The 12,420-nt window shown below is 39.9% G+C and overlaps 1 protein-coding gene and 1 long non-coding RNA gene across 2 annotated transcripts; one reads left to right on the forward strand and one right to left on the reverse strand.

Moving 5' to 3' along the window:
• The first annotated feature begins 190 nt into the window (after positions 1–190).
• LOC124052463 (60S ribosomal protein L19-like) lies at positions 191–2,324 on the forward strand. The gene is made up of 6 exons (XM_046376739.1): positions 191–318; positions 1,199–1,305; positions 1,406–1,528; positions 1,674–1,794; positions 1,897–2,007; positions 2,132–2,324. The coding sequence occupies exons 1-6, from the start codon at positions 314–316 to the stop codon at positions 2,256–2,258; spliced, it is 594 nt and encodes a 197-aa protein (XP_046232695.1). The 5' UTR covers positions 191–313; the 3' UTR covers positions 2,259–2,324.
• A 1,119-nt stretch (positions 2,325–3,443) lies between these two features.
• LOC124052464 lies at positions 3,444–11,282 on the reverse strand. Its single transcript, XR_006842006.1, has 3 exons — positions 11,063–11,282; positions 8,953–9,026; positions 3,444–4,319 (listed from the first exon to the last, which is right to left on the reverse strand). It is a non-coding gene; the product is annotated as an uncharacterized LOC124052464 (long non-coding RNA).
• Between the last annotated feature and the right edge of the window lie 1,138 nt (positions 11,283–12,420).

Genomic DNA, 12,420 nt, shown 5'->3' on the forward strand with positions numbered 1-12,420 from the left:
TCTTGAAACACGGATGTAATGCGTCCTCTAGTGGTATAATAGTTACAATACATTTTTATTGGAACGTACCACTTAGCAATGACGGGGGAATCGATCAATACATTTACTATGGCTTTTAAGGCACTGTAGACCACATATATAGATATTATATAGTATAGCATTTTAAACGAAATATGAATACTCACTGTCAATGATTTGAAGTTCTATTTACGTTGTTTTGACACTGCCATAGTTGAGTCACCAATGACGACAGCTATAATGGTATACACTCGAGCTTTCTATTTCCTCCGTTGCTGTCTAGCTAGCGGCAGCCATGAGGTAAGTTAGATGTTTGGCATTTAAATATGTGCTTTTATTGTACACAAGGGGCGTTTAGGATTGTTGACTTTGTTATTTAAGACAACAAGGAAGACCCAGACTCTGTTAAACTCGAGTAAAATCTCTTATTTCTACCTGAATGGGTGTAGCATTAGGGCCTGTGTTGGAGAGCTAACCTTAGCTAAGTTAACCTGGACATGTCAGAACATGTTAATGACACACTGCAGGTCCTAAGTGGCGAATCAGCTGGCATCATTGTAGTCTTTTAACGTGTTTGTCCATGATAGTGAGCTACACACACTCCTTTTGGCTACAGGACTATTATTCCTTTCTGTCAGGTTGTTTTTGTTTTTGTGTTTTTACGCCTTGTATTAAAGGCGAACCTGATGACAGTCCCAGGGGAATGTCTCCCATTCCCTCATATAGAAAATACTGCGCACCTGTGAATCACTTATCAGTCAAAGACCGTTTTAAACAACCCACCAACAATTATGGTAGTAGCATACCTTGAATTTGCAATTACGACAATATTCATGAGAAGGCTGAGGGTTTTTTGGGGTTGTGTATTGTCCATACTTTTGTTTGTAATCCAGCTTTTGACAGTTAAGGAAGCTCAGATGGCAATAACTTTGATCAGCAGTAACAAAGCGTACTAATTAGCTAGAACATGACCATACTTTACATTCAAATAAAAATCTTGTTCGTATTTGTGTTTTATGCCAGAAACTGAAGATTTCATAACACACATGACAGCCTACTGCTTGCTATAATGCACCCCATCTCTCTTTTTAGTTTAATTCATAGCTCTTAAAGGCTAGCAGCAGCTAGCACCGTGTGTGTATTGCTTCTAGCAAAACTAATGTTCTCTTTGTTTATCCAGTATGCTCAGGCTCCAGAAGCGCCTGGCATCCAGCGTCTTGCGCTGTGGCAAGAAGAAGGTGTGGCTGGATCCAAATGAGACCAATGAGATTGCCAATGCAAACTCTCGTGAGTTATTTACTCTTCATTGGAGAGTTTTCTCTCTATAGATTTGTGTGTTCTGGGTCCCACAGGCCTGTGTCTTTATTCCTCTCTGTTTGTACCACAGGCCAGCAAATACGGAAACTGGTGAAGGATGGACTGATCATCAGAAAACCTGTGACGGTTCATTCCCGTGCCCGTTGCCGCAAGAACACACTGGCACGCCGCAAGGGACGTCACATGGGTTATGGTGGGTAATTGATTTACAAGCGCACTTGTAAATGATGTCTCTTTTTTATTTTAGACATTTCCTTTAAGAGTTTTGATATAATTTGATATATACCAGTTAACACACTGAAATTTTACTACTGATATATAACTTTCCTCCTATTCAGGTAAGAGAAAGGGTACAGCCAATGCCCGTATGCCAGAGAAGTTGTCATGGATGCGGCGCATGAGGATCCTGCGTCGTCTTCTTCGTCGATACAGGGAGTCCAAGAAAATTGACAGGCACATGTAAGTGTGAAATTTCAGAGGTTTTTGCTGGTGAATGAGCCGGTGAAGTTTTAAAGAGGCATCTTTCTTTGAGACACTCAAAGGTATTTTCTGTCTCTCCAGGTATCACAGTCTCTACCTGAAGGCCAAGGGTAATGTCTTCAAAAACAAACGCATCCTGATGGAGCATATCCACAAACTGAAGGCAGATAAGGCTCGCAAGAAGCTTCTTGCGTAAGTAGTTTTTTCTTTGTGGTTTTAAATTTGAGCTAGCTTACATAGCTTACATTTTTCCCATTGGTTCTGTGTTACTGTCAAATTAATTTTCTTGTGTCTCCACCTTCGTTTACTCACCCAGTGACCAGGCTGAAGCTCGCCGCTCAAAGACGAAGGAGGCCCGCAAACGCAGAGAGGAGCGTCTCCTCGCCAAGAAAGAAGAGATCATTAAGAACTTGTCAAAGGAGGAGGAAACTGCAAAAAAGTGAATCTAAACCGAAAGGTTATCTTTGTAGTTCCCCCGTTTTCTTGTTAATAAATTTGGACAAAAGAGACTGACTGTTTGGTGTTTATTGTCTGCCTGGTATAAAACGTAGTTTTGTTGTTAAACAAAGATACAAGGAGTACACAAGCAGTGTACTATGATGCACAAGTACTGTTGTGTGTGTTGGTCCTGCAGTAGTGTAGTTCAGCATTATCACCCTAAAACAGTATTTTATTCTGTTTCAGTGAAAGTTGGTACAGTACTTTTGTTGTATGGCTGAGGGAAGGGTCTCTATGCTGTGGTTTTGGGTTGGTGTTCCAAACTGTCCAATAGGTGGCAGCACAGCACCAGTATCAAATTGTACCATAACATCAGACATGCACATTCAGTGGTGGAATGTAACTAAAATACATTTACTCAACTACAGTACTTAAATAGAAATTGTAGTGCCATTTCATGCAACTTTGCACTTCTCCTTCACTATTTCTCAGAGGACGCATTGTAGTCCGTTACATTTATCTGACAACTTTAGTTACTCAACAGTTTTTTTATACACTACCCATCCAGTAAAAAAATCATGTATCTAAATGTGGTGAATTTGAATGTTTATGATAAAACTGAAGGATGTGGAAGTGCTCCCTTTTTTTTCTCAAAAAAATTCTCCTACTGCTTGTGATAAATCACTTTAAAACCCTCTCGGATTGGTTGGAAAACATATTGTGACAAAGCAGCAAATGTCTATTTTTTTCCAAGCGCCTGAAAAGTTGACCTTTTAGAGATTTGCAGTTTTCACAGGACAGCCACATTCTAAGCATAAAAGGACCTACTGATTTAATAATTGATCTAATAAGCTGCTTTGCTTCTTTTCTCAAGGCTTCATCAGTTTCATCAACACCAGCAGTGTAGATTGTTAGTCTCAAAGTCAGGCAACAACACAGTAACAAAGGATGTTACAATAGAGTTAGTATTTCTTATCATGTATTGAGTTCTGTTACATTCCAAAATGATTTAATTCTGATGACTGGACCATTGTCTCAGCCTCAGGAAAATCTGTACTTGGCGTCTTTCCTGTTCTATATTGAGCTCTTGTGGTTATCACTCTGAACTAAGAGCAATAGTTTTGCCATTTGCCATTGAAATGCATCTTTTATAAGGCACTTTCAAAAACATCCAATTACATAATGGTTTCTTGCTTGCTGAGGCAAAGAAGTTTATAGAACACACAACTTATTTATACTCTACCTGCCCTTGGTAGTTTATTAATACAGATGATTGAACATAGAGTGCTGCAGCATCTGCCTTTTGCTGTCTGGGCTTGATGTCTTACACTGTTGTGGACGCAGTAGTTCTGGGGACAAAATCTGTTTATACAGTCACATTGTAAGGACTCGCCTTACTCATGAGGACAAAGTGCAAAGTCAGAATTATACAAATGTTTCCTTCAAATGTCTCAGCACTATCTCTAGGTCTTCATCTGCATGTGACTGGCGGTTTGCTTCTTAGTCTTTATGTGTGCATCCGTGATGCATTTCATCCATGACTTACCAATTTAGTCCCTTAACTGTGTCAGCAATCATTTGGTATCCGCCTCTTTCAATTCAGCTTGAGCCGATCGCAGCTGACATTGAGGTAGAACCTCAGTGAGGTGAAGGACACGACAAACTTTGCAGTGCGGGTGATCAACTTTTTTTGTTTATTGCTGATTGTCCCATGCTGACACACAAATAAACCCCAATTAATTACAATAAACTGCCTGTGTAATTAATAAAGGATTTAGCTGTTAATAAATGATCTTCTTGTAAATTATTTTCTCTGCTTCGCTTTTCCTGAAGGCAAGTAACAAAGCTACAACAACAACAGCTGTATAGTGATCACCTTCCAACAAGCACTGGCCTTGCTCCAACTTACCACCACTGTCAGCCACATAAAACCTGCAGTGCTGAGGCTCCAGTCGTTTACACCTCTTGCTCAGGCCTTGAAGGATTCCTTCTGTCATGCTCCCCGGAGAAGGTGCGACCGAAGCGTTTGCAGATGCAGCCTCCGCTAACCTCGACAGACAAGGCTGCTGTGTGATAAGAAGAGAGAGAAGCGAAATTCTCCTCAGGTCAGTTCACAGCAATTTATATTCAGCAAATCAGTGTTTTAATAACTTGTTTTTAGGATGAAATATACTACTGCCATACTAAAGTTAGGAATCCAGAAATACATAATTAACATGACTTTTTAGGCTTTTGCACTATGAGAGAAAGTGTTGAACCCCCTTATTTTTCTCCTACATCTTGCCCTGGAGAGTTCACTTCCTTTGCTGGCAGATGTTTCCCCATTTTGAAACTGGGATGTAGCTGCTTCTGTTTGTGGATCTTCTACCGTTATGCATAAACAACAACAGCACACCCAAGCTTTAGAGGCTGGCAGTGAAGAACCCTCATATTTAAAAATATGGGTTTCAAAGGCCTTGAGGAGCTGGAATGAAGGCTTGCGCTGCATAATGCATCTGCTTACCTTGACGTTCTGATTTAATTTTGATACACCGTGGTTAACATACTTTAATCGAAAATGCGATTTAAATATATGATATCATTACTAAATAGATTTGGAATAAATTCATATAAAGACAAAATTATGCATATAATAAATGTAGGATCTACTACAGAGAGATGTCGTAGGGTTTGCTGAAGGAGAAAACAGGCTTTGTGCAGTGAGGCCATTTTGTAGCTCGGTTAATGTATTTCTTCATTACCAGGAGGCACTCCTATTTCCTGAAGCGTGAGCCTTAATGGGATTAGATAAGGAGAGGAATATGAGATGAAACGGAGCAGCGCTCTTTATTACAGTTGGCCTTCAACCCGGGCAAAATAAATGGAGCACACTCAAGAGTTCGGGGGGGATCTTTAATAACAATTGATGAAAGTAATTAATCTGAGATTATTTTAAAATATAAAAACAGTTATTTTAACATCTAAAAGAATTACCCTGTACTTCTTGTTCTGATGACCTCACTGTACACTGTGTACATTTTGTGTCTCTCTCTCTTCTTTGGTTATTGCCTTTGGCCCTCGGCTACAAAATGCTCATCACAAGATCTTTTTGGATTCACAGGATGAATTTGTAAACGTCAAGAGGAACGTGCACTGGATCCAGCCGAAACCCAAACCTGACAACAGGCCACCTGCCTATAAAGTGACATTATTAACCTCGTCAGTCTTCCTTACCTACCACACAATCACTTATTTTCCTTTTCACCTCGATCAGCTAATTGCTTTGGCTCATATATGGACCGATATAATACCATCAGAAAGCATGTGATGGATTCAGGAAATTTAATTCTCTCTCTCATGTCTGTCTCTATTGAGGGATTGGTAGAAGGATTAATGAGGCTCAGTGATACAGATCACAGATCTATTGGGCAGACAGTGCTGTCAGATCTTTTGTCCAGATGGACGCCTCAGCCCTGCAAAGGTAAAAGTTTTTTGTTTGTCTGCTAGAAAGATGAGGATGCCTTTAAGCACGTATCTTTGGATTCTGGATCCTGGGTTCTCAGGTGTCCAGTTCGAGATCAGAATGAATCACGTGGTGCAGCCTGGACTGTAATCTGATGTAATAATTAATCTGAAGTTTTGACAAAATGAAGGACTAGTTTTAATTTTCATTATTACCCTGTTGATTATTCAATGCAAACAGTGACACTGTAGTCATCAAAGATGCTTCTACCTCACAAGATCCTTACGTGTACATCAGATCAACTGGAAAAACTGTGTTACTGCGTTAATTTAGACTTGCACTAGTTTTCTGTTTTGGCTTTAGTTTACCGGTGATCTGGGAGCTGTCTGATGTTTCGGCAAATTTTGTTGGCTGCGGGTGTTTTCATTTGATTTTAATTATGGAATCTGTCTAATTTGGGTTAATACACAGCGTCATTCTTCAAAGCTGGTTTTCAAGGTATATTTGTTTGAGTGCAACCTGGCTGTCCCCCAGCATGCCATGGCTTTGCAGTGCAGCCTCCTACCCCTCTGCTAAGAGGTCTTAAAGTGGTTCAAATAGAGTTGTCAGTTATCATTTGGAAAATACTGCCACAGCTTACAGCAAGGGCTTAACAACAAGCCATGTGAAATGGATCAATAGAGCTACAGACAGTAGCAGATACAGCAAAGAAAAACTAAACGTTTCATTTAATGCTAAATGAGTCAGCCATGCTCATTCATACATGGCTGATTAAAATGCTTAATAAACCTTTTCAGTTGCATCATCATATGGTGATTCATATTGTCACTTTTTTTTTTTTTGCAAGAAGTGTGTGAAATTTAATTAACATATTCAGTGTTTGGCGTTTGAGATGCAGTTTAAAATTTGAACACAAATATGATGAAAAGGGAAGCAAACCTCTGGAGGAGCGATCTGGAGGAGAGGGAGAGCCGAAGAAAAACCCGGCTGAAGTTCAGGGAGAAGACGACACACTGTGTGCGTCATCAACCACGACTGGCACTTTAAACATGAAATCCATCACAAATTAAAGATTATCGTCACTGATCTGCTGGGATAGTTACATTTGACAAAAACAAACTCTCATTCATGCAAATTTTCAAGTGTGAAAAAGACGTGTGAATAGTTTTCCTTACATCTAGATGCAAATGTTTGTTTTAACTGTGCCATTTCTTGAGCTTGAAGGCCAGATGGATTCCCTCAGTAAAAGATACAGAAATTAAGCAAACAAAACAACCTGATTCAGAGAGGGCCATCTGGATGCCATTAGCGACTTCATGTGTCTAATCGATGGAAGAAACCAATAACGATCATCTGAGAAAATGCCGAGCCGTGAAAGTGAGCTACCATATTTTAATAACACCGAAGACTTAAAGGTCGGGTGACAGAAGGGTCAAGTGTAAAAAAATGTCTACTTGGCGATCACAGAGATTATGTTCAATAGAGATAAAATATCAAGAGCTTGCAAAATTTAAAAAGAAGTCATACATGTCCCTTGAGCTGCTAATTTAGTTATGTACTATGCTTGTTTGGGCTTTGTCATTCCAAACAAGCATAGTACACAACACCATCATCTTCATCTTCCTGCTCAGTCTTGTTTTTCTATTTTCCTCCACTTTCCTGTCCTCCTTTACCCTCATTCTGAAAAGAACGTACTTTCCTCTGTAAAAACATACCAGGCAAGGCAAAACATATAACCAGCTCCTCCCCCGTCTTGCCGATTCTTCAGCATGCTTGATATTCTGCCTTTTTCATCTTTTTATTTGTCATATCAGAGCTGTTGACTCAAAAAAAAGTTGCCTCTGATAAGTGATGCATCTTTAGCAAAGCAGAGCAGCCCCAATTATCCTCTAATCCCTGCGCCTCGAAGGCACAAACTCCAAAGTTTGTGACACACTTCAAATTGAATATATTAGTATTACGTGTCTTCTTCACACCAGGACGGGGCAGGACATTTTAGAGGATCTCTCTGTGGGAATATGACTGAATTGAGCATATTGTAGGGAAAACAGTAGACTGGCGGAACGTTAAATGTGTCTGCATATACGTGGTGAAAAGAGCTGAGGTGGAGTAACTGAAAAATTTATATCTTCAGATCCACAAATGGACCGTAGTATGAGTTGAGGGGGTCTTAACGGATTTTGAAGTTTGCTTTCAAGATTTTAGAACACGTTGGATTTGGAAACCATTTAGGGGCAGGGAGGCTGCAAGTTGGGGAGATGAGGAATTCAGAGGACCTGTGGCAACATGCTGTCTGATCACATGTGCCTGAGAGTGCCACAGACTGAGTTAAGACCAGAATTGTACTGATCATGTAAAATATTATTACGCCTAACAAAAGTGTAATTTCTGAGAAAGCAGAAAGAGTGAAAGACGGGTTACCTGAAGTTAAACTAGCTGTTGATATTAACTAGCTGTAGCTACAGATACGTACTTCTTCATTCTCTGAAAGTAATCTGTGATTTGTTCTTTTTTAACAGGAGGGAGGGCCCAGTGGGAGCACCTCTTTGCCCCCACACCACCAATCAACACACAGTAATGTGACCTCCCAAAGGCCGCCGCTGCAGGAAGCCTCACGCCAAACATCTAAAATAAAAGATTATAGCTTGTAGTGTGATCCCCCAAAGTACAGTATTTTGTTACATAAGTGGCTTGACCTGGGTTTGTATTTCAGCAGCACAGATTCTAATGAATGTTCATAGGAATATTGTATGAATACAGGAATGTGTCTCTGTGAATCCCTCTGTTCTACTGCTTGCTACTTGTCACTTTTATCATGAAGGTGACCCTGCTCTTGAGGATATATGGAGTATATGGTCTACAATATACTATCTTGTCATTATTATAAGTGCAAAATGACAAATTCATTTGCTACTTCAGTGCCACAGACAGCACCATGGATTTATCAGTACACACCACAGTAAAACTAATGATATTTTGGATGCTAACTTTCACAAACCTCAGTTAGATAAATGATCGATGAGCTAGGAAGACTAGACTTACATTTTCACCTCAGTGTGTGTGTGTGTTTTTGTTTTTACATTCAACCAAAAAAAAGAAACCCTCTGCTACTACACTTTCTCTGCTACAAGGGAATAGAAAAAGGAAGGGATGGCAGCTTAACAAGGTGGATGCAATTTGGTCATTTTGCTAAAGAGGGTGCAGTAATCAGTAGGGCCTGGTCCCCAGAAAAACTTTATCATCTATTTTCTTCCAACCTTGGAGACGCCTCTTGTGTATTCTTGAATGGAGATCTGCCATGTTGTCTGCACCAGGTACTCTTGGCTGCATGCTACAACATAACAGAGTAAAAGGAGTAAATGGAGTAAACAACAATGCTAGAAGACCAGAACATTCATGTGACAAAAGAACTGTCTGTCTTTTAGCTTAGTGTAAAGATAAATCACCAGTGGTCAGCAGTCATTGACAAGCAGGAACACTAAATCAAATCTGACCTTTTCAAACCCTGCTAATCAAAGCAATGGCTAAAAGCAATACAAATTAAAAACACTTTACTTTCTGGCTGAGAGCTACATCCTTGAGACCTTTTTTCTTAATTGTGCTTCTTGACCTCCCTTGATTTTCCTTTTGCAGCAGAGTCAAGAGGCCAACAACGACATCAAAGCTACATAATGGAAAAAGGTTAAAACAATGTCCCTGGTCATTGCTGATGAAAGGGTGCGTCCGGTTGAAGCTCTGTGGAGTTAACTGTGATCCTGTCGATGTGAGGAGCTGTGGAGTGAAAGCTCTGAGAGCAGGTGTGGAGGTGGGGTGGATCTGCAAGACTGGAACCTAAAGCTGTGGTTTCAGAAGGTGTCAAAGGGTTTAATTCAGGGAAACATCTGTGATTGCCAGTGGAGCAGCCATCTGGCATACAGTCACCTCAGTTTTTTAATGATATGATTTGGTGAATGTCATACATTACAACCAATGTAGTGAAAACTGACAAGTTCACTAGGGTCATTTTAAAAGCAGAGTAGTTTCTGGTGCCCAGGGTATCTAAAAAAAAACAAAACAAAAGATGCAAGTAGTGTGTGATAATTTGAGTTGTTCTCTTTATTGTTAAACAGCCACCATTGCTGACTAAAATCCACTTGCATGACTCAGGCAGAAATGTTTATACGCGAGGCGATGTTTTAACGTTTTGTTCTTGTTCGCAGACTTCCTCCCTGACTTTCTGATTTTCTCCTGGAATAAAATTACTGCATTTTCTGGCTTTGAACATTGTTGGAAACATTGAGGACAATGTGATAATTGCACAACTCAACAAAAGATATAACAAAGGTCTAGTTGTTTTAGACATTTTAATGCAGAAATTTTACATGTTATAACTTTAAGCAACTTCTAATGAAGCACTTTTATTCCCAGTATTTTGTAATTGTTGCATTATGCACCGAAGGTTTAACTTTTAAACTTCATGATTCTGAAACTGGCCTATGTTGAGGAGCTGATGAAGATCAGTTCAAGGTTATGGGCCCACTGATTGGATGCTCTGATTTGTGGGATACATTTTATTAGCTTATGTCTTTGTACTTACAGTCAAGCCTGAAATTATTCATACTCCTGGCAAATTTTGACTTAAAGTTATTCTTATTCAACCAGCAAGTATTTTCTTGTTTGGAAATGACACAGGCATCTCCCAGAAGATAAGACAATGTACAAGAGGCATCATTGCGGAAAAAAAAATATTTCTCAGCTTTTATTTACATTTGAACAAAAAGTGGCATGTTAAAATTATTCATACCCTTCTCAGTAATCAATAGAAAGGCTTTTATTGGCTATTACAGTAATCAAATGCTTCCTATAATTGCTGACTAGCTTTTTGCATGTCTCCACTGGTATTTTTGTCCATTCATCTTTAGCGATGAGCTCCAACTCTTTCAGGTTGGAGGGTCTCCTTGCCATCACCCTGATCTTTAGCTCCCTCAACAGATTCTCAATTGGGTTCAAGTCAGGACTCTGGCTGGAACACTGCAAAACCCTGTTAATTGTGCTGCCACTGCCACTGTTTTTGTCCGCTGTTTTGTTGCTGTTTGTTTTGGGTCGTTGTGTGCTGAAATGTCTGCTGGTGCCCAAGGCCAAGTTTCTCTGCAGACTGCTTGATGTTGTTGTTGAGAATGTTGATGAATTGCTCTTTTTTCATGGTGCTTTTTAATGTGATTAGGTTCCCTGGTCCATTGGCTGAAAAACACCCCCAAAGCATTTGGTTCCCAACACCATGTTTGACAGTGGGGGACGGTGTTCTTAAGGTTGAAGGCTTCTGCTTTTTCACACAAAATGAAGGATACGTCATTGTGGCCATGCAATTCAATTTTTGTTTCATCTTACCATAAAACAGAAGAGCAGAAGTCTTCTTCTTTGTCCAGATGAGCATTTGCAAAGACCAAGCAGGCTTTTGTGTGCCGTGCTGCTTTTGTGTGGCATCCTCCTTGGTCTGCGTCCGTGGAACCCAGCAGTGTGCAGTGTCCGTTGGACTGTCTGCCTTGAGACGTTGCCACCAGCAGAGCCCAGATTCACCAGGATGGCCTTGGGGGTGTTACTTGGACTCTTTTTCCCTTTCCTGACTTGCCCTCAGTAAGCTCCTCTTGTCTTAGCTGTGCTGCAGAGCTGCTGTTTTTCACCTGTTGAGTTGATTAAAACAGCTGTTCCCAATGAATCAGGCTAATTAGGATGCTTTAGAACAGCTTAGACTATTTGGAATGGTATGGAACTTTGGATTTTCCCAAAGACCATGACAGTTTGCAAAGAGTATGAATAATTTTGGACGTGCCACTTTTTGTTCAAATGTAAATAAAAGCTGAGAAATATTTTTTTCCACAATGATGCCTCTTGTACATTGTCTTATTATCCTCTGGGAGACACACGTGTCAAGGAAAAACTTGCTGGTTGAATAAGAGTAACGTAAAGTCTAAATTTGCCAGGGCTATGAATAATTTCAGGCTTGAGTGTATGTGAGTAAAAGAGGTGCTTGTTGACATGATTGCTCTGAAGCAATCAAACTAAAATAACATTTATCAGCAATGGTGGAAAACAAGATGACAAAGCAGCCATACCATCAATTGCTTGATTGATTTAAAGGGCCATTTAGTAATGTAGTTAATTATCTCTTGCAACAAAAATGGTATTTTGGGTCCACATACGGGCTGTAAAAATGTCCCAAATATCCTCTAATTTCATTAATAATTTCAGAGGTCTTTTACTGTTTCTATTCAATGTATACAATGTTACAGTTTTCCATAGATGTTTTATCCATAAGACTATGATAGAAGGATGAGTTTTGAAACTGTTCAGATGACAGTGGTTTGAAGCTAATCCGTCCATCCTCATAAATAAAACTGTCTTGATCAATTTTTATTGTATGAGAATAAACTGCAAATCACCCTGGGCCTCCCTTAAAATACTGATTCTACTAAAGCAAATGAGCAATATGCGATTCCTGAAATTGACCATTCCCGCTGAAGCACGCTTCAAAGACAGCTTTCAAGTGTCAACCCCAGGGGGCTTATTTTCTACATCCTGTTCAACCTCTAAGATCATCTCAGAGGATATGCATTGACTTTTCACTATTCAGGCTTAAAGCCCTCAGTGAGCCATCTTTTACCTCTGGATTTTGCCATGTGGTGCTCATTCCTGTCACTGAGAGTGTTTGTGCAAACAGCATCCTGAGAAAGCGGAGGTAGCCTCAG

Source organism: Scatophagus argus, chromosome 21 (genome assembly GCF_020382885.2).
Source record: "Scatophagus argus isolate fScaArg1 chromosome 21, fScaArg1.pri, whole genome shotgun sequence".
Lineage (NCBI taxonomy): Eukaryota > Metazoa > Chordata > Actinopteri > Scatophagidae > Scatophagus > Scatophagus argus.